This window comes from Sus scrofa, chromosome 5 (assembly GCF_000003025.6).
Source record: "Sus scrofa isolate TJ Tabasco breed Duroc chromosome 5, Sscrofa11.1, whole genome shotgun sequence".
NCBI lineage: Eukaryota > Metazoa > Chordata > Mammalia > Artiodactyla > Suidae > Sus > Sus scrofa.
The window spans coordinates 85,214,431-85,233,949 of record NC_010447.5 but is presented as its reverse complement, the minus strand read 5'-3'; the positions used below and the strand labels follow the sequence as shown (position 1 = coordinate 85,233,949).

The 19,519-nt window shown below is 41.0% G+C and overlaps 1 protein-coding gene across 5 annotated transcripts in view; it reads left to right on the top strand.

The window, feature by feature from the left end:
* The window catches only part of APAF1 (apoptotic peptidase activating factor 1), a 92,136-nt gene that overhangs the window by 24,802 nt on the left and 47,815 nt on the right, over positions 1–19,519 (top strand). For all 5 annotated transcript variants that reach the window (XM_021093024.1, XM_013998050.2, XM_003481742.4 and 2 more), the window contains 6 exons: positions 23–154; positions 4,011–4,124; positions 4,865–5,049; positions 10,922–11,048; positions 12,776–12,901; positions 15,204–15,335. In XM_021093024.1, the coding sequence (XP_020948683.1) occupies positions 23–154; positions 4,011–4,124; positions 4,865–5,049; positions 10,922–11,048; positions 12,776–12,901; positions 15,204–15,335 (816 nt within the window). The remainder of the gene's footprint in view (positions 1–22; positions 155–4,010; positions 4,125–4,864; positions 5,050–10,921; positions 11,049–12,775; positions 12,902–15,203; positions 15,336–19,519) is intronic.

Sequence of the window (19,519 nt, the reverse complement as noted above, 5' to 3'; positions counted from 1 at the left end):
AAATGTTTCATTTGGGTTTCAGGATCTGCACAAGAAGATGATCACTCAGTTCCAGAGACATCACCGGCTACACACTCTTTCACCAGATCAGGAGGACTGCATGTATTGGTACAATTTTCTGGCTTATCACATGGCCAGTGCTAATATGCACAAAGTAAGATGACTCATTTAAAAATTATTTTATCTTTTATTTTGTCCTATGTTTAGAATTTTGTTTTATTAGTAAAAATAGGATTATAGCCTATATAAGTAATTTTTTTTTTTTGTTTTGTTTTTTTTTTTTTTTTTTTTTTTTGCTTTTTAGAGCCGCATTCATGGCACATGGAAATTCCCGGGTTAGGGGCTGAATCAGAGCTACAGCTACCAGCCTACACCACAGCCACAGCAACGCAGGATCCTAAACCCACTGAGCGAGGCCAGGGATCAAACCCTCATCCTCACGGAGCTTAGTGGTGTTTGTAAGCCACTGAGCCACAAAGGGAACTCCAGTAATTTTGCTTTTGTTATTGTTTTTACCTGCAGGTGGCTTAGTAACTGCAGTAAACGAACCACCTAAAAATTCACTCTTTTTATACCAGCAGTTATCCTTTGTGGGCAGTATGGGTTTGTTCTTAAGTTTTGAGAGGAGGTGGAATGTGGGAAAGTATGTTTATTCATTGAACGAATGCTCGAATGCTTATGGAGTGCCTGTTGTGTACGGGTGCTATTCTTCATTGTCAAGGATAGACTGTAGGCAAAGTCCCTGCTGTCATTGAGCTCTCATTCTCAGGGGGAGACTGACACGGACAAATAAATTTACACTATGTCAGGGAGTAGTAAGTGCTTAAAACAAGGAAAAAGTATGCAAGGAGAAAGGAAGTGATGATTTGGCATAGAATCATCATGATTCGCTCATGGATTTGATGTGCTTTGTAAGAGAAAGAGAAGAATCAGAGATGAGTCACCGTTGTGTCTCAGCGGAAACGAACCCGAATGATATCCATGAGGGTGTGGGTTTGATCCCTGGCCTCGCTCAGTGGGTTAAGGATACGGTGTTGCCGTGAGCTGTGGTATAGCTCTCAGATGTGGCTTGGATCCCTCATTGGTATGGCTGTGGTGTAGTCTGGCAGCTACAGTTCCGATTAGACGCCTAGCCTGGGAACTTCCATGTGCCACAGGTACGGCCCTAAAAAGAAAAAAAAAAAAAAAAAAAAAAGAATCAGCGGTGACTCCAGGCTTGTGCAATGGAAAGATTAGAGTTGCCATGAACTGAGATGAGGATAGCGGTGGGTCAAACAAATGTTTTTGCAGGGGTGAAGGGAGGAGCTCATTTGGAATATATTAAATGGTGTACATATGAAGACCTCTGAATGGACCTCTCAAATATGTAGTTGGATATATGAATCTGGATTTCTGGGGGAATTTTTTTATTTTTTATTTGCTTTTTAGGGCTGCATTCGCGACATAGGGAAGTTCCCAGGCTAGGGGTCGAATCAGCTATAGCTGCTGGCTTACGCCACAGCCACAGCGATGTGGGATCTGGGCCAAGGTTGTGACCTACACCACAGCTCAGCGCAACGCTGGATCCCTGACCCACTGAGTAAGGCCAGGGATCGAACCTGCATCCTCATGGACACTAGTTGGATTTGTTCCTGCTGCGCCACAACTTCGGGAAAATTATGGACTAAAGATAAAATCTGGAAGTCATCAGCACATAGATGATATTTGAAGTCATGACTATCAACTACTCAAAATGTTAAAATTTTGGGAAACTATGTACTTTGAATAGTTTTTCTGTGCTTAGGTACATTATTTCTTGGTTGTAAACATGATGTATTGTTAGAGCCTGTTTTTTTGGAACCTGTCAAATGTAGTCTAATAAACTACATTGGAATGATGTTATTCTAGTACATATCTGTACCCTCTTTTACTTAACCACACAGTTACTGTTGAACATGTAGGTTGTTTTCCGGTGTTTTTTGACCTTGTGATATTGTAATGAAATTCTGGGCTAGTTGGTTAAGGCATGGTTAGATTGCTTAAGCACATTCATATAACATTTTTTTAGGACATACTTATAAGTGTCATTCTGGGTCAATGATGTGTAGAGTTTGAGTTTTAATACGGATTGTCTGTCTCCTCTAGAAGGGTACTCTGATTTACATCACTGCCAGCGGCGTGTGGCAGTGTTCATTTTCTCTGATTCTAGCTTTTATATATATATGTGTGTATATAATTTTTTTTTTTTTTTTTTTTTTTTTTTTTTTTTTTTGCTGCATGTGTGTCATGTGGAAGTTCCCAGGCCAGGGATTGAACCATGCCACAGCATCTATCTGAGTTGGACAGTGAAAGTGTTGGATCTTTAATTCACTGCCCCACAAGGGAACTCCTCTAGCTAATATTCTTATTTCTTTTAGTCTTTAGAAATCTAACATTAAAAAATAGTAAATATTTGTTTTTTCTCTTTGAGTACTGGTGAGATTTTGGGCCATTTGTACTTTTTATTTTGTGAATTGGCTCTCTCCCTCTCTTTTTTTTTTTTTTTTGCTTTTTAGGGCCAAACCTGTGGCGTATGTAAGATATGGAAGTTCCCAGGCTAGGGGAACTATAGCCGCCAGCCTACACTACAGCCACAGACAGCCACTCAGGATCCGAGCTGCATCTTCGACGTACACCACAGCTCACAGCAGTACCAGATCCTTAACCCACTGAGCAAGGCCGTATATTGAATCTGTGTCCTCATGGATACTCGTCAGTTTGCATTCCTTACCTCTGAGCCACAACGGGAACTCCTGTGAATTGGCTCTTATCCATTGCCTTTACCTATTTTTTATTGGCGTGTTTATCTTTTTTTTTTTTTTTTTTGCCACTTCTTGGGCCTCTCCTGTGGCATATGGAGGTTCCCAGGCTAGGGGTTGAATCGGAGCTGTAGCCACCAGCCTACGCCAGAGCCACAGCAATGCGGGATCCTAGCCGCGTCTGCAGCCTACACCACAGCTCACGGCAACGCCAGATTGTTAACCCATGGAGCAAAGGCAGGGATCGAACCCGCAACCTCATGGTTCCTAGTCGGATTTGTTAACTACTGCGCCACGACAGGAACTCCTATCTTTTTTTTTTTTGGCTGCACTGTGATTGATCCTGGGCCTGGGGATTGATCAGATTCGGGCTGCAGTTGTGACCTCTGATGCAGCCGTGGCAGCGCCAGATCCTTGAACCCATTGTACCAGGCTTGGGATTGAACCTGCCTCCTGGTGCTGTGGAGATGCCGCCGCTCATCCCATTGTGCCACAGTGGGAACTCTTGTTTAACCTTTTCTTATTGATTTTAAAAAATATTTCATAAAAATAATATTAAGCCCTCATCTCTTATACATGTTGTAAATAAAATTTTTCTTGGTTTATTTTTGTCTTAAATTTTATTTGTATTTTCTGCTATATTGAAGATTGGAGGTTTTTTTTTGCGGGGAAGCTACACCTGCAGCATATGGAAGTTCCCAGACTAGGGGTCGAATTGGAACTGCAACTGCTGGCCTTGCCACAGCCACAGGCACGCCAGATCTGAGCCAAGTCTTCGACCTATACCACAGCTCACAGCACTGGATCTTTAACTCAGTGAGGCTGTGTCCTCATGGATGCTAGTCAGATTCATTTCCGTTGAGCCATGAGGCAACTCCCAAGATTGGAGTTTTTATATAGTTAAATGTAACACTATTTTTTTTTTTTTGGTGTCATGTTTCTAAAATTTTTCTTTGCCCCACGGTTACAAAAATAGTAAATATTTATATTTTCTAGTATTTTTTTGAAGTTTCTATTTTATATTTATGTCTTAAATCTAACTGAAATTTATTTTGAGTTAAGGTGTGAGGTCCATTTTATGTTTCTTTGGAACTGTTAATGATGTGTTCCTTTTCATCCTTAAATTCTAGATATCTGTGAAGTTTCTCTTCGTAGTGTTAATAAATGATGGTAGACTTAAAATTCTTTGATCTCTTTAATGATGCCCTGATCTTAACTTTTTCTTTCTTTAAGGAACTGTGTGCTTTAATGTTCTCCCTGGATTGGATTAAAGCAAAAACGGAACTTGTAGGCCCTGCTCATCTGATTCATGAGTTTGTGGAATATAGGCATATTTTGGATGAAAAGGTATATATTAATATGAAAAAAATAAGTTCTTATAGGACATCTCGTTTTGACGTTTAATTCTAGTTTTAAAATTGGAGATGAGAAAAATTGAGACAAGAGCATTCATTTTCTTAGTTTAATCTTTGATTATTCTGATTATTTTGCGTCCACTTCTGGGAATGTGGGTAGGACTGAGGATTTTTGTTGCTGTTGTTTTCTAGGACTACACCCTGTGGCATGTGGAAGTTCCCAGTCTAGGGGTCAAATTGAAGCAACAACTGCTGCCCTACACCATAGCCACAACCACAGCAACGCCAGATCAAGCCGTATCTGTGACCTATACCACACAGCTCACAGCAACACTGGATCCTTAACCCACTGAGTGAGGCCAGGAGTCAAACCTGGATCCTCATGGATATTAGCTGGGTTTGTTACTGCTAATCCACAATGAGAACGCCAGGACCTTGGTTTAAAAGTGGAGAAAAGTTCAGTGGGTTTTTTTTTTTTTTTTTTTTTTTTAGAAAAGAGAATGTGTTAAGAAAGTAGTACTTTGATAATGAGATTTTTTTTTTTTTTTTTACCCTATGTTTAAAAAGCTGAAGAGGATCACTGTATATTTGTTACCTAATGGTTGGCTATTTAATTTTAGCTCATGGAGAGGATATCTCATTTAAGCCTTTAAAGTGACAAGATCACAGAAACAGAAAAATGTCAGCTCTTGGCTCTGGTTATGTTTCTAAGAAATTTCATTTTGTTCATAGGATGGCACAGTCTGTGAGAATTTCCAGGAGTTTTTATCTTTAAATGGACATCTTCTTGGACGACAGCCGTTTCCTAATATTGTGCAACTGGGTCTCTGTGAACTGGAAACTTCAGAAGTGTATCGGCAAGCTAAGCTGCAGGCCAAGCAGGAGGTCGATAACGGAATGCTTTACCTGGAGTGGATGTAAGTAGGTTAGGAGAGAAACCAAAGGGAGCAGAGCACTAACTATGTCATTATTTTTTGGCTAATGAATAAGTTCACTCCAGGAAGATTTAACTACTTTGGAAAGGGCTCAGACTTTTGATAAGCATTCTTACTTAATGGAAAAGTTCGAGAGAAGTAACATAGGAGAAATAAGTCTTTTCAAAGAGTCTATAGAAATAGGTGCTTGCTTATAAGAAGACTTTTAATAAGTTGTCCTAAATATTAATATAAATGCTTTATTTATTGTAATATAGTGTGATAGCAAAGAGTATTGTTTTTGAAGCTGCTGACCTAGGTTTGAGACTCAGTTCTAAAACCTAAGAGTTTTCTGATTTTGAACAAATTGCATGTTACTCCCCTTTCTCATACGTAAAATAGAGATAACAATCCTTTGAGGTAGGTACTATTTTTGTGAAGATTTAAATGAGGTATTGGATATAAAGATATAAAGTGATGAGTACATTGCCTTGCATAGAACCTTTTTTTTTTTTTTTTTTTTTTTTTTTTTTTTTTTTTTAGGTCTGCACCCATGGCATATGAAAGTTTCTAGGCTAGGGGTCGAATTGGAGTTACAGCTGCTGCCCCATGCAACAGCCACAGCAATGTGGGATCTAAGCTGCATCTGCGATTTACACCACAGCTCTCAGCAGTGCTGGATCCCCAACTTACTGAGCAAGGCAGGGATTGAACCTGCATCCTCATGGATACTAGTTGGATTCCTGCAGTACCCATGAGGGTGGGGGTTTGATCCTTGGCCTTGCTCAGTGGGTTAAGGATCTGGCATTGCTGTGAGCTGTCATATAGGTCACAGATGCAGCTCAATTCCTGAATTGCTGTGGCATTGGCTAGCAGCTGCAGCTCCGATTCAACCCCTATCCTGGGGACTTCCATGTGCCCAGTGTGTGGCCCCAAGAAGCAAAAAACCCCAAACAAACAAAAAGAAAACAAAAGAACTTCCACTGAATCCTCATTCTTTTAGCTCCTAAAAGAGGCCATCCTGTTGTGTTCTTTATTTTTTGCTTTTTAGGGCCGCACCCGAGGCATGTGGAAGTTCCCAGGTAGGGGTCGAATTGGAGCTGTGGCCAGCCTGTGCCACAGCTGCAGCAACGCAGAATCCTAGCTGTGTCTGCAACCTACACCACAGCTCACGGCAACACCAGATCCTTAACCCACTGAGCAAGGCCAGGGATTGAACCTGTGTCCTGATGGATGCCAGCCAGATTCGTCTCCACTGAGCCATGATGGGAACTGTGTGTTCTTATCTTAAACTTCTCAATTAGTAAAAGGAAAGGGCAGGCTTTTTATGTTACTGTATGCTCACATGTTACTCATTTTATCTCCAGAACAATGTTGTAAGATAAATATTATTTGCCCTATTTTACAAATGGGAAGATTGAGGCACAGAGAGTTGAGACTTGACTAAGCTCACGTGGCTTGCTGAATGGATTTAAACTGTGCATCTAGCTTTATTTTTCATGCTCCTTGTAAATGAGCTTCTCCTATAGCTAGAAATAATAAGAATGAATGTTCATCTTTTCACATGTATAATTTAAGTTGACTCTTGGTTGATGTCTGTGATCTATATAGCACTGGACCCTCTTTCTTTTCTTTCTTTTTTTTTCTTTTTTTTTTTTTTTTTTTGTCTTTTTGCCTTTTCTAGGGCCACTTCTGCGGCATATGGAGGTTCCCAGGCTAGGGGTTGAATCAGAGCTGTAGCCACTGGCCTACACCAGAGCCACAGCAACACGGGATCCGAGCCGCATCTGCAAACTAGACCACAGCTCAGGACAATGCTGGATCGTTAACCCCCTGAGCAAGGGCAGGGATGGAACCCGCAACCTCATGGTTCCTAGTCGGATTCATTAACCACTGCGCCACAACGGGAATTCCTGGACCCTCTTTCTAAATAATTCAGGTTACTGTAGGTGGTTCCCCTATTTCAGTTTAGTTCAGCAAACATTTGAGTTTCTCTAATGTGCCAAGCACTGTTACTGCGTCTTAAGGCTCTGCTCAAAGAACTCACAATTTAGTAGTGAAGGAAGAAGTTTAAGCAGATAATTATAATGTGATGAATGCAACAGAAGTATCTACAAAATAGAGGTAAAACTGAAGTGGGTAATTAACTTGGAGGGGTGAGGAATTCTGGGAAGATTCCCTAAAGGAGAGTGAAATATATATATATATATTTTTTTTTTGGCCACGCTGTGGAAGTTCCCAGGCTAGGGATTGAACCCGTGCCATGACAGCAACACAAGCCACAGCAGTGACAATGTCAGATTTTTTTTTTTTTTTTTTTTTTGGCCACACCCATGGCGTGTGGAAGTTCTGGGCCAGGGATCAAACCCTTGCCACAGTTGTAGCCTGTGCCATAGCTGCTGCAGCATCAGATCCTTCACTCACTGTGCCGTAAGGGAACTCCTAAATTTTTTTTTAATTTTAAAATTAAATTTTAATTTTTCGTTGATTTTATTTTTACTTTATTTTTTAATTTTTTGTCTTTTTAGGCTGCAACTGTGGCATATGGAGATTCCCAGGCTAGGGGTTGAACTTGAGCTGTAGCTGCTGGCCTACGCCACAGTCACAGCAACTCAGGATCCAAGCCATGTCTGTGTCCCACACCACAGTTTGTGGCAACACCGGATCCTTAACCCACTGATTGAGGCCAGGGATCGAACCCATGTCCTCATGGATACTAGTGGAGTTCATTACCCACTGAGCCACAATGGGAACACCTTTATTTTTATTTTAAAGCAATCTGTATTCCTAATTTAAAAAAAAAAAAAAAAAGCACACCGCATGATGTTAGAGGGATGTAAGATGAAAAGGCAGAGACTCCTCATGTTCCCCTACCTCTCACTTCCCAGAATTTAACCATTTTTTACCAGTTTTGGGAAGAGGTTTCACTCTCCCTGGAAGCAGCCACCTAATTCATTGAGATCTGTCTGTATTCTAGCATATGTGTTTATTCAGTATCTTTGTCTCATTTTATGGTGAGTGTTTACTTGTTTTTCTCCTGTAATTGTCTATCCATTCTGTAGTGTAGAATGTTTGGAGGTTAAAATTGCAAACTTTGGCTTTGAACTGCCTGAGCTTGAATCTCAGCTCTAATAGTTTTTGGTTCGTATCATTAGGAGAAAATTTTTCAGCATCTTTTGCCTACTATTTCATAGTACTATTTCATAGAATCGTTGTGAGGATTAAATGAGTGTGTGTATACAAACACACACACATACACGGTTGCTTAGAATGGTACCTAGATCATAGAAAGTGCTCAGTAAGTATAGTTGTTGTTGTTGAGAATAGCTTTTATTTGGCTTCCTGCTGTGGTACAGTGGGTTAAGAATCCGACTGCAGGAGTTCCCGTCGTGGCGCAGTGGTTAACGAATCCGACTAGGAACCGTGAGGTTGCGGGTTCGGTCCCTGCCCTTGCTCAGTGGGTTAACGATCCGGCGTTGCCGTGAGCTGTGGTGTAGGTTGCAGACGCGGCTCGGATCCCGCGTTGCTGTGGCTCTGGCGTAGGCCGGTGGCTACAGCTCCAATTGGACCCCTAGCCTGGGAACCTCCATATGCCGCGGGAGCGGCCCAAGAAATAGCAACAACAACAACAAAAAGACAAAAAAAAAAAAGAATCCGACTGCAGTGGCACAGGTTGCTGTGGAGGTATTGGTTCGATCCTGGTCCCATGTACTGGGTTAAAGGATCTCGCCTTGCTGCAGCTTTGGCATAGGTTGCAGCTGCTGCTTGGATTCAATCCCTGGCCTTGGAGCTTCCATATGCCGTGAGTGTGGCCATTAAAAAAAAAAAAAAAAAAAAAAAAGGATAACATTTGCCTGGTCCACATAGTTGGTATTCAGTAGAAATTTTTGGAAGATTGATTGAATTCATATTTTAGGTAGTGACTAAAATAAAATTTTAATAGTTGGTGTGATCAAATAGGTATAGGTTTAGTTTCTGTTCTTTTTTGAATTGTTGAGTTTGTTGTTTTTGCTTTTTCTTGTTGTTTTTTTCCATTTCATCAGCTGCATTTCAGTTTGTGATGTTCTCTTATAGGATGATTTGTCATTCATAGCTCTATGTTTTTAACTGAGTTTGACCAGGTCATATTCAGAGAATGCTCTATTTTCAGTACTAGAAAGCTTTCCCCCCCTGTAGAAAGTTTAGTTTAGTTTGGTATAAGCTTAATTTAACTGAGTTTCAGCTTTCAAAGAAATCAGTTATTCATTTGTTATTTACCTAATATTTTTTGGCCATATGCCCATCATTGTGACAGGTTACTTTCTGAGCTTTGAGAAATTACTAGATCTGGGGAAGTATTTTCTTTCTTTCTTTCTTTGGATACATCCAAAGCACATGGGAGTTCCTGGGCTGGGGTCGAATCTAAGCTGCAGCTGTGACTTACGCCACAGCCAAGGCAATGCTAAATCCTTAACCCATTGTGCTAGGCTGGGAATCAAATCAGTGCCCCAGCAGTGACCAGAGCTGCTGCAGAGATAGTGCTGGATGCTTAACCTGCTGTGCCACAGCAGGAACTCTAGAGGGAAGTATTTTCTTAATCTGATCCTCTAAACTTTACTAGTAACTTAAATGTTTTCCTTATCACTCTCGTTCTTAGAGTTTTTGTTTTATCACTTCTAGTAAAGTTTAATACTTCCGAGGCAAGGCTTAGGTCTGATTTACCTTTGTGTTCCCTTTCTTTCATTTGGTCTGTTTTGTGTGTGGTCGGTTTTCGTTTTAAAAAATAACAACAGTGAAGTCTTTGTATGCTAGGCTCTGTTTGGAGCAGGTGTCATTACCTACCTTTTACATATGAGGAAATTGTTAGGTTAAGTAATTTGCCTAAATTTACGTACCTAATAAAGAGTAGAGGCAGGGTTGCCCTTTAGGTTTATCTGACTGCCAACCTTTGACTCTTAAAATAAGCATCACACTATTTAACGTATTTACTCGTAGTGACTGGAGTATATGTATGTGGAAGTCTGACATTGTTCTAATACTTTCCTGGTTTTAGTATACATTACATTCCTTTAGCTCATATGAAATAATACATAGCTAGACTAATGGAATAGTTAGTATTTAGTAGGTTAAGATACAAAGAAAATGATATTTTATCTCTTTATTACTCTATCTGAGTAATTATATTTAGAGAAGAGTAGTTTTAAAGTACATCATCATACGAGTTCCTATCTTGGCTTGGAGGTAAGAAACCTGACTCGCATCCATGAGGACACAGGTTCAATCCCTGGCCTCACTCAGTGGGTTAAGGATCCGGTGTTGCCATGAGCTGTGATGTAGGTCGCAGACGCCGCTTGAATCCCATGTTGCTGTGGCTGTGGTGTAGCCTGGCAGCTGCAGCTCCAATTCGACCCCTAACCTGGGAACCTCCATATGCCACAGGTGCAGCCCTAAAAAGAAAAAAAAGAAAAGTGCATCATCATAATGGTGGGTGTCGTGTCATACATTAGTTAGGAAATGAGCTTCATTTTGTTTTAGCTCTTTTCTTCTGATAAAGGTGGAGATTTTTTTTGAGGGTGTCCTCATATAAATGTTTTCTCTGCACATGTGTTCATATATCAGGGGAAAATAAAAAGTGACATGTGTTTGATTTCTTCCAACTCAGTGATATTTGTAACACATGACAGATTCCTTCATAGAGGGTAGTGTTTATCTTAAAATGATGCTTTTGTTATGCTTTTTTTCTTCAGGTGATCTGTGCTGTTATTTACATGTTGGTAATTTAAGAGTTTTGTATTTTTTTGGAAAGTAACTGTTAAAAGACAGTTTATTACTGAAAGAAAATCATTACTTTTACTCCTATTTACTGGGTTTCTGTTCATTTTTTCCTTATATTTAGAAACAAAAAAAACATCAAGAACCTCTCCCGCTTAGTTGTCCGCCCCCATACAGATGCTGTTTACCATGCTTGCTTTTCTGAGGATGGTCAAAGAATAGCTTCTTGTGGAGCTGATAAAACCTTACAGGTAAAACCTATCTCTTGAGAAAAATTGGTCACATACCTAATACTGTGCATATTAGAATATGATTTAAGTCCTAAAATTCAAGAAAATTGCATATTAGGGATAGAGAGATGTTCAGGTCTCTTGAACATTTTATGAAAGCTTTCTCTATAGATATAAAAGATACGGTGGTGTGTTTTCATAATTCTTTTTTTTGTCTTTTTGCAATTTTTTGGGCCGCTCCCGTGGCATATGGAGGTTCCCAGGCTAGGGGTTGAATCGGAGCTGTAGCCACCGGCCTACGCCAGAGCCACAGCAACGCGGGATCCGAGCCGCATCTGCAACCTACACCACAGCTCACGGCAACGCCGGATCGTTAACCCACTGAGCAAGGGCAGGGACCGAACCCGCAACCTCATGGTTCCTAGTCGGATTCGTTAACCACTGTGCCACGATGGGAACTCCAGCAGCTCATTTTGACCCGTAGCCTGAGAACTTCCATATGTCACAGAAAGTTCCGTAAAAAGAAAAAGAAAAAAAAAAAAAGGGCATAAGGACTGCATACTGTGAACAGGCTCTGATTAAAAAACAGTGAGTAAGGAGTTCCCATCATGGCTCAGTGGTTAACGAAACTGACTGGGAACCTTGAGGTTGCGGGTTCAATCTCTGGCCTTGCTCAGTGGGTTAAGGATCCGGTGTTGCCGTGAGCTGTGGCGTAGGTCACAGACGTGGCTTGGATCCTGTGTTGCTGTGGCTGTGCGGCCCCAGAAAAGGCAAAAAGACAAAACAAACAAAAAAAACAGTGATTAAGTAAATATCTGTTTTATCACAGACTCAGGTATTTCTGACTGTAAGTAGGAATTGGACTAAATTATTTCCTAAGGTACTTGAAGAAATTTTCTTTTAATTTTTCATTTTCAGAAAACATGAATGAGTGCTTTTCTTTAAATTGGTTTTTTATCTTTTGATTTTGAGGGAAACAAAAAATAATTAGTTAAAACATTTACATTCAAGATTATGATTGTAAGCCTTGTCTCTGTATGTGTACTTTATCACTATGACTGATTCTGGCTTTTGAGCTGCAGAAAGAAAGCATATTGAATGAAGTGTTTTCTGTTGTTTAAGAATTTGCCGGGAGTTCCCGTCGTGGCGCAGTGGTTAACAAATCCGACTAGGAACCATGAGGTTGCGGGTTCAGTCCCTGCCCTTGTCAGTGGGTTAACGATCCGGCGTTGCCGTGAGCTGTGGTGTAGGTTGCAGACGCGGCTCGGATCCCGCGTTGCTGTGGCTCTGGCGTAGGCCGGTGGCTACAGCTCCAATTCGACCCCTAGCCTGGGAACCTCCATATGCCGCAGGAGCGGCCCAAGAAATAGCAAAAAGACAAAAAAAAAAAAAAAAAAAAAAATTGAAGCTAGTGGTGTAGGTCACAGCTGTGGCTCGGATTCGATACCTGGCCTGGGAACTTCCATATGCTATGGGTGGGGCCGTGAAAAAACAAAACAAAATAGGAAAACCCCAGTGGCTACACTGTCAGTTTTCTTTATTGATATTACAAGCAGTTAACAATGGTTGCTTGCCTGTGTTAAGGCGTACAGATTCTGACAGAAATTCTGATTTTTGCAGTGGTATTGCCAAGGTTCATTTCTATTGCAAAATAACAGTGATTAAGATCTTTTAAAGAAATATTTTTATTGACTGATAACTCATGGTTAAGCAGTTGTAGTAAGAAGATTTTACTGTTGCTTGTGCAGGTGTTCAAAGCTGAAACAGGAGAAAAACTTCTAGAAATCAAGGCTCACGAGGATGAAGTGCTTTGCTGTGCATTCTCTGCAGATGACAGATTTATAGCAACTTGCTCAGTGGATAAAAAAGTGAAGGTAGGGGACTATTTTTCTCTTGAGTTGTGACTACCACAAAATTTTCTTTTTCTGTAATAGAGGTACTAGGGAAGGAAAGGGTTAAAGGACTCTTGTCTGTTGATTGATTAACTTGAGGCAATCCAGTTTTTATCCATTATAAATTAATGGTATCTAAAATTTTTAATTTTTATTTATTTATTTGGTCTTTTTGGGGCCACACCTGCAGCACATGGAGGTTCCCAGGCTAGGGGTAGAATCGGAGCTGTAGCTGCTGGCCTACACCATAGCCACAGCAACTCGGGATCTGAGACGTGTCTGCGACCTACACCACAGCTCATGGCAATGCCCGATCCTTAACCCACTGAGCAAGGCCAGGGATTGAACCTGTGTCCTTATGGATACTAGTCAGATTTGTTTCTGCTGAGCCATGGCAGGAACTCCTAAAATTTTTAATTTTTAAGCACCAACGAAAATACCTAGGTCGATTAGCCTATGATATTTACAAGGCAGATTCGAATAAAAATTTGCTTTTCATTTATTGAGAGGTCTTTGAGCGCCTGTGATTAGAATTGTTGCTGCACACAACTATCATCTGAGATCAATTTCTGTTGTAAAAGATATCATTTGTGGAATGCAACCTAGATTTTATGAACTGGCTTAAACCAGATGGATAAATATACTAACAATCAGGTTACTAGTCTAAAAAGTAAATAGAGGAAAAAAAAACCCCACAGGGTAATTTTTATCTTTGTTAATTAATCTTTTTTGTCTCTTGTCCCTAAATTTGGCTGTTAGCCAGAGCTCTTGATGGAATTTAAGAGAAACTGAAGTCTAGGGGGATGTTTTCTTTGTTGAGTGGAGGGGAAACCTCATTTTAGGCTTTTTTCAAAAGAGAATGTGGGAGTTCCCATCGTGGCTCAGTGGTAACGAACCCGACTAGTATCCATGAGGATGCGGTTCTCTTCCTGGCTTTACTCAGTGGATTAAGGATCCGACATTGCCATGAGCTGTGGTGTAGGCCGGCAGCTACAGCTCCAATTTAACCTCTAGCCTGGGAACTTCCATATGCCATGGGTGCGGCCCTAAAAAAAGAAAAAAAGAGATTTGGAATCTGGCTAGGTGGGGTGGGTCTTAGTGGACCTGGAAGCAAGAAAGTTGGCTTGGGAGTGTTCCTAGAGTTTGCACCTACTTTCAGGAGGGCATTGAAGTGTCCAGACTAGATTGAGACTTTGGAAAAATCTACTTCTTGATAATTTGAATTCTCTATGTGCCTTTACAACCAACTACTTGCTTCACTTTGTAGCCTCCACCTGGGTCAGAGTGGGAGTTGGCCACTCTGTGCTGTTCCAGAGTCAGACCTATGTGGCTTAAGTTTGCTTGTAAGAACTCAAAATTTAAAGCAAGAGGCAGAAGTAATTATTAAAGCAGTTTAAAATAAAGTCTTTGCACCTCTGGGGAGTGCTTTGATAAGATAAAAAGAAAATGCTGTGGGAGGGACATTAATACCTCTAAAGTCCAAAGCCCAGTGAAGATTCATCAGGGAATTTATTTCTTTTGTCTGTTTGATAAAGCAGACTACTTAGGTGTCTTCTGTAGTAACTAGGGAGATGATTCCTTTTTGTTGAGAACATAACACTGCATGAGGCTTGATACTACACACTTTCTTAAATTACATTATGAGTTTTGCACTACAGCTTGCGAGATAATTATTGATCCCTTCTTACAGATGAGGAAGCAGGTTCAGAGATGAAGTCATTTGTCATTAGTTAATACCTAGTGGAGCCAGGGTTGAAAGCTCGGTTTCCCTCAGGATCTAAAGCATTTTTCCCCCCCACTGAACTGCCTGCCTTTACTTATTTATTAGTGCTTTGATGTCAGTAGGACGCTTATCAAGTTACATTTATCAAGTTCTTTATGTCATTTGACACTATACGTTGTGTAGGACAGGTGCAGGTATCGCCCTTTCACAGAGGGGACTGAGATGCAGGAAAATTAAGGACCTGACTAAGAACCTCTCTACTGCTGTCATTCGTGTGAACATGGGCAATCCTGTCCTTGAAAAATGGAATGTTTTCGTGAGATTCTAATTATGCCAGAGAAAGACACATGTGTAGCTTTGCAGGTAATTGAAAAAAAGATCCTGGCAAAATGCTGACATATTTTAGGGAAAGGGGAGGTATTCATTAGCATGATGTCTGCCTGGGGGAAACTGGCAGCCAGGATGGGTCACATCTGCAGAAGAGCTCACATTTACTTGGCCTCCTTGTTTTCCCTTTGAGAAAAGGAGTAATGTATGTTTTATTTCCTCTGTTCTCTTTAGATTTGGAATTCTGTGACCGGGGAACTGGTACAAAGCTATGATGAGCACTCAGAGCAAGTCAACTGCTGCCACTTCACCAACAACAGTAATCACCTTCTCTTAGCCACTGGCTCAAGTGACTACTTCCTCAAAGTAAGTATGGACAATGAGAATTATGTAGATAAATTTGACACATCAAAACATCTCCTTAGATTTTTTTCATGTAGTGTGTTAACCAGGGATCTTTTGGTTCCAGGGATAGCCGTTTTCATCTTAGCTTAAGTAACAACAACAACCACAAAAAATGTATTGGCTGTTATAATTGAAAACTCTAGGAGGAGCATGGGTTCAGGCATAGCTGATTACAGGTGCCTAAACTACGTTCTTGAGCTCTGACTCCCTCTCCGTCTCTAGACTGTTGCCCTTTTTGTTGGTTCAAGCAGAGTCTCTCTGTGTGGCAGGAAATACAACTATCCTTAGCTCTGGGCTTACATGGATATTACAACTCATAATCACAGAGGAAGGGAAACTTGCTTTTTCTCAGATCTTTAATTTTCCTGTAGAGAAAACCCTGGTTTGGGTTCCATGTGCTTTGCTGAATATCCCTAGAGATCAGTAGGATGGGACCCTCTGATTGGCCAAGAGTCTCAAGTTTAGCCATGTAGAAATGGGACAGATGGACGAGGTCAGCTCCACTTGAGTTATAAGTGGGGCTTGATTCAGAAGAGAAGGTCTGGCGTTCCCGTTGTGGCGCAGGGGAAATGAACCTGACAAGTGTCCAGGAGCTCGAGGCTTTGATCATCCCTGGCCTTGCTCAGTGGGTCAAGGATCCAGTGTTGCTGTGGCTGTGATGTAGGCTGGCAGCTGCAGCTGCAATTCGACCCTTAGTCTGGGAACCTCCGTATGCCACAAGTGTGGCCCTAAAAAGCAAAACCACCCCCTCCCCCCCAAAAAAGAGAAATTTTGTTATTAGAAAGAGCAGGGGGAAAAAGGTACTGATAGGAACACAATTTTTTTTAAACCAAACTAAAACCAAAAATAGATATCTGTCCCATATATGTTGAATGTTTTATAATTAAACCTATAAAAGATTGGAGTTCCTCTTATGGCTTAGTGGGTTAGACTAGTATCCATGGGGATGCAGATTAGATCCCTGGCCTTGATCATTGGGTTAAGGAGCTGACATGGCCATGAGCTGCGGATAAGAAAATGTATGCAGAAGCTCAGTGTGTAAACAGATGAAGCCCCTTGCTCTGGTCGACGTGTGGGTATGGGCCTGCGTTTCTCCTCTCTTACTCCTCCCAATCTCACTAGTGCCTTTCAAGCATGTTTATGGAATCTCTAATAGGGCATTAGGGATCACGATTTGAAAATTTGAAAAACACCAGATTGGATCAAAATAACAGTAATGTAGTAACAAAATTATCTCGGAGGTCTGGTCGTGGCTTCGTGGAAAGGAATCTGACTAGTATCCATGGGGATGCAGGTTTGATCCTGACCTTGCTCAGTAGGTTAAGGACCTGGCATTGCCGTGAGCTGTGGTGTAGGTCACAGACTTGGCTCAGATCCTGCATTGTTGTGGCTGTGGTGTAGGCCAGTAGCTACAGCTCTGATTTTGCCTCTATCCTGGGATCCTGGGAACTTCCATATGCTGTGGGTTGAGCCCTAAAAAGACAAAAAAAAAAAAAAAAAAAAAAAAAAAGAAAAAGTTTATTAAAAATTATCTCACAATTTTTTTTGTTTTTAAGAAATTTTGCATTATTGTATTTTTTTAATTTAAAACAATTTTAGTGATTTTAATTTTTTCCATTATAGTTGGTTTCCAGTATTCTGTCAATTTTCTACTGTACAGCAGTGGCCCAGTCACACACACATGTATACACTGTTTTTCTCACATTATCCTCCATCATGCTCAATCACAGTGACTAGATACAGTTCCCAGTGCTATACAGTAGGATTTCACTGCTTATCCACTCCAAGTGCATTAGTTTGCATCCATTTTATCTCACAATTATAGCTCCCTTTTACTCAGAAAAATTTACCCTGTTGAATAAACCTACCTGAAAAAAATTAGACTTCATATTATTTATAAATAATTTTAAAAATTGAGGTATAGTTGTACAGTATTAAGTTACAGGTGTAAGATATAGTGATACACAACGTTTTTAAATGACTAATCCTTTGGCTCATGAAAGATCCTGGGCCAGGGATTGAACCTGTGCCACAGCAGCAGCCTGGGCCCCTGCATTGACAACACCTGCTCCACCACAAGAGAACTCCACTTGTAGCTTTTTTTCTGCGTAATAAACGTGTACCTCTTAATCACCTACCTGTATACTGCCCCTCCTCTCCCCCTCTCCCCACTATTAACCACTAGTCTGTTCCCTGTATCTGGGAGTCTGCTGCTTTTTTCTTACGTGGACTAGTTTGTTGTATTTTTTAGATTCCACATGTAAGTGATGTCATACAGTATTTCTCTTTCTCTTTTTGTTATGACCACACCTGCGGCATGACATACTTTATTTTTTATTTTTCAATTCCTTTTTAAGGAGGAAAAAAACAGCTTTTATTGCTTTGCCTGGCAAAGGAGGCCACAGCAGGCTAATGCCTTAAAAACTATGTCCTCCACTGGGGAAGAATTGTGAGGTGTTTTAGAGTAACAAGGAGAAAAACAGGGTTCTGGACAAGAATAGGGGTGGACAAGGAGGCTTCTATGCGTTCTTTCTCTGGGGGAGAGGGACCTTTAGGCATTGAGGTTGGTGTCATGAAATCTCAGCGTGACCCTGGTGATTTTCTGGGTTATCGTAGCTCGATCTTTCTGAAGTTTATGTTCTTTATGTCTCAGCGCAGAAGAAATTTAGTGAAAGGCAAAGCGATAGGTAAGAAGTAGACAAAGTGCAGGCTGTCTCAGAAGGCAACAGGTGAGAGGCCTGGCATAACTTACTTTATTTTTTTTTTTAATTATTTTTTTTAATTTTTAAATTTTTTTGTCTTTTGTCTTTTTTGTTGTTGTTGTTGTTGTTGCTATTTCTTGGGCCGTTCCCTTGGCATATGGAGGTTCCCAGGCTAGGGGTCGAATCGGAGCTGTAGCCACCAGCCTACACCACAGCCACAGCAACGCGGGTACTGGGATCCGAGCCGCGTCCCCAATCTACACCACAGCTCACGGCAACGCCAGATTGTTAACCCACTGAGCAAGGGCAGGGATCGAACCCGCAACCTCATGGTTCCTAGTCGGATTCGTTAACCACTGCGCCACGACGGGAACTCCTGCATAACTTACTTTAAAATGAACTTTATCAGTCAGTGCTTCTCAAGACGGAAAGCTAATTTTTTGATATAGCTATACAATAAATATTTAGGAATTTTTTTTTTTTCTTTTTATGGCCACACCTGAGGCACATGGAAGTTCCCTGGGCTGGGGTTGAATCAGAGCTTCAGCTGAGGATTGTGCCACAGCCACAGCAACTCCAGATCTGAGCCATGTCTGCGACCTATGCCAAAGCTTGTGGCAATGCTAGATCCTTAACTTACTGAGCAAGGCCAGGGATTGAACCTGCATTCTCACAGAGACAGCATCAGGTCCTTAACCTGCTGAGCCACAGCAGGAACTCCTTATGAGTAATTTTTGATGTTACTTTTAAACATTTTGTGGGATAAGGAAGTTTATATTTCCTCCTTTTAGATAAAGACAGAATTCTCTAAGACGTGGCAAGGGGTTTTTGGTTGGTCAGCGGTTTACATTAAGGACCCCTTCCTTTAAGACCTATTGTTCTGCATCTGTATTTCTATCAGAGCTCTTAGAACTTAGTGCTTGTGCGTTTTGAACTGAGGGAAGCCAATGAAAAGATGTACATCTGAAGCTGCCCTTGTGTAACGTGCCCTCTCTGCAGAACTGCATTTATCTAGGACTGGGATAAAGGAGCTGAGGATGGGGATGGGCCTGAAGAACAGGACCTATGTCACTTACTGATCATTTCCAAAGGATTTTTACCAAGATTAATATTGGGAGAGAATGATTTCTTCTTCAGTGTTTAATCTAGTTAGCGTACATCACCAGAGATGCTTATAGACCCTTTGCACAATTTTTTTTTCTTATTTTATGGCCACACCCGAGGCTCATGGAAATTCCCAGGCGAGAGATTGAAATGGAGTCACAGCTGCGAGCTATGCTGCAGCTGTGGCAAAGCCAGATCCTTTAACCCACCATGCCAGGCTGGGAATCAAACCTACATCTCTGCAGTGACATGAGCCTCTGCAGTCGGGTTTTTAACCCACTGTGCCATGGTGGGAACACCCCTTTTTATATTTTTTATACTTTTCAAACATATCCCAAA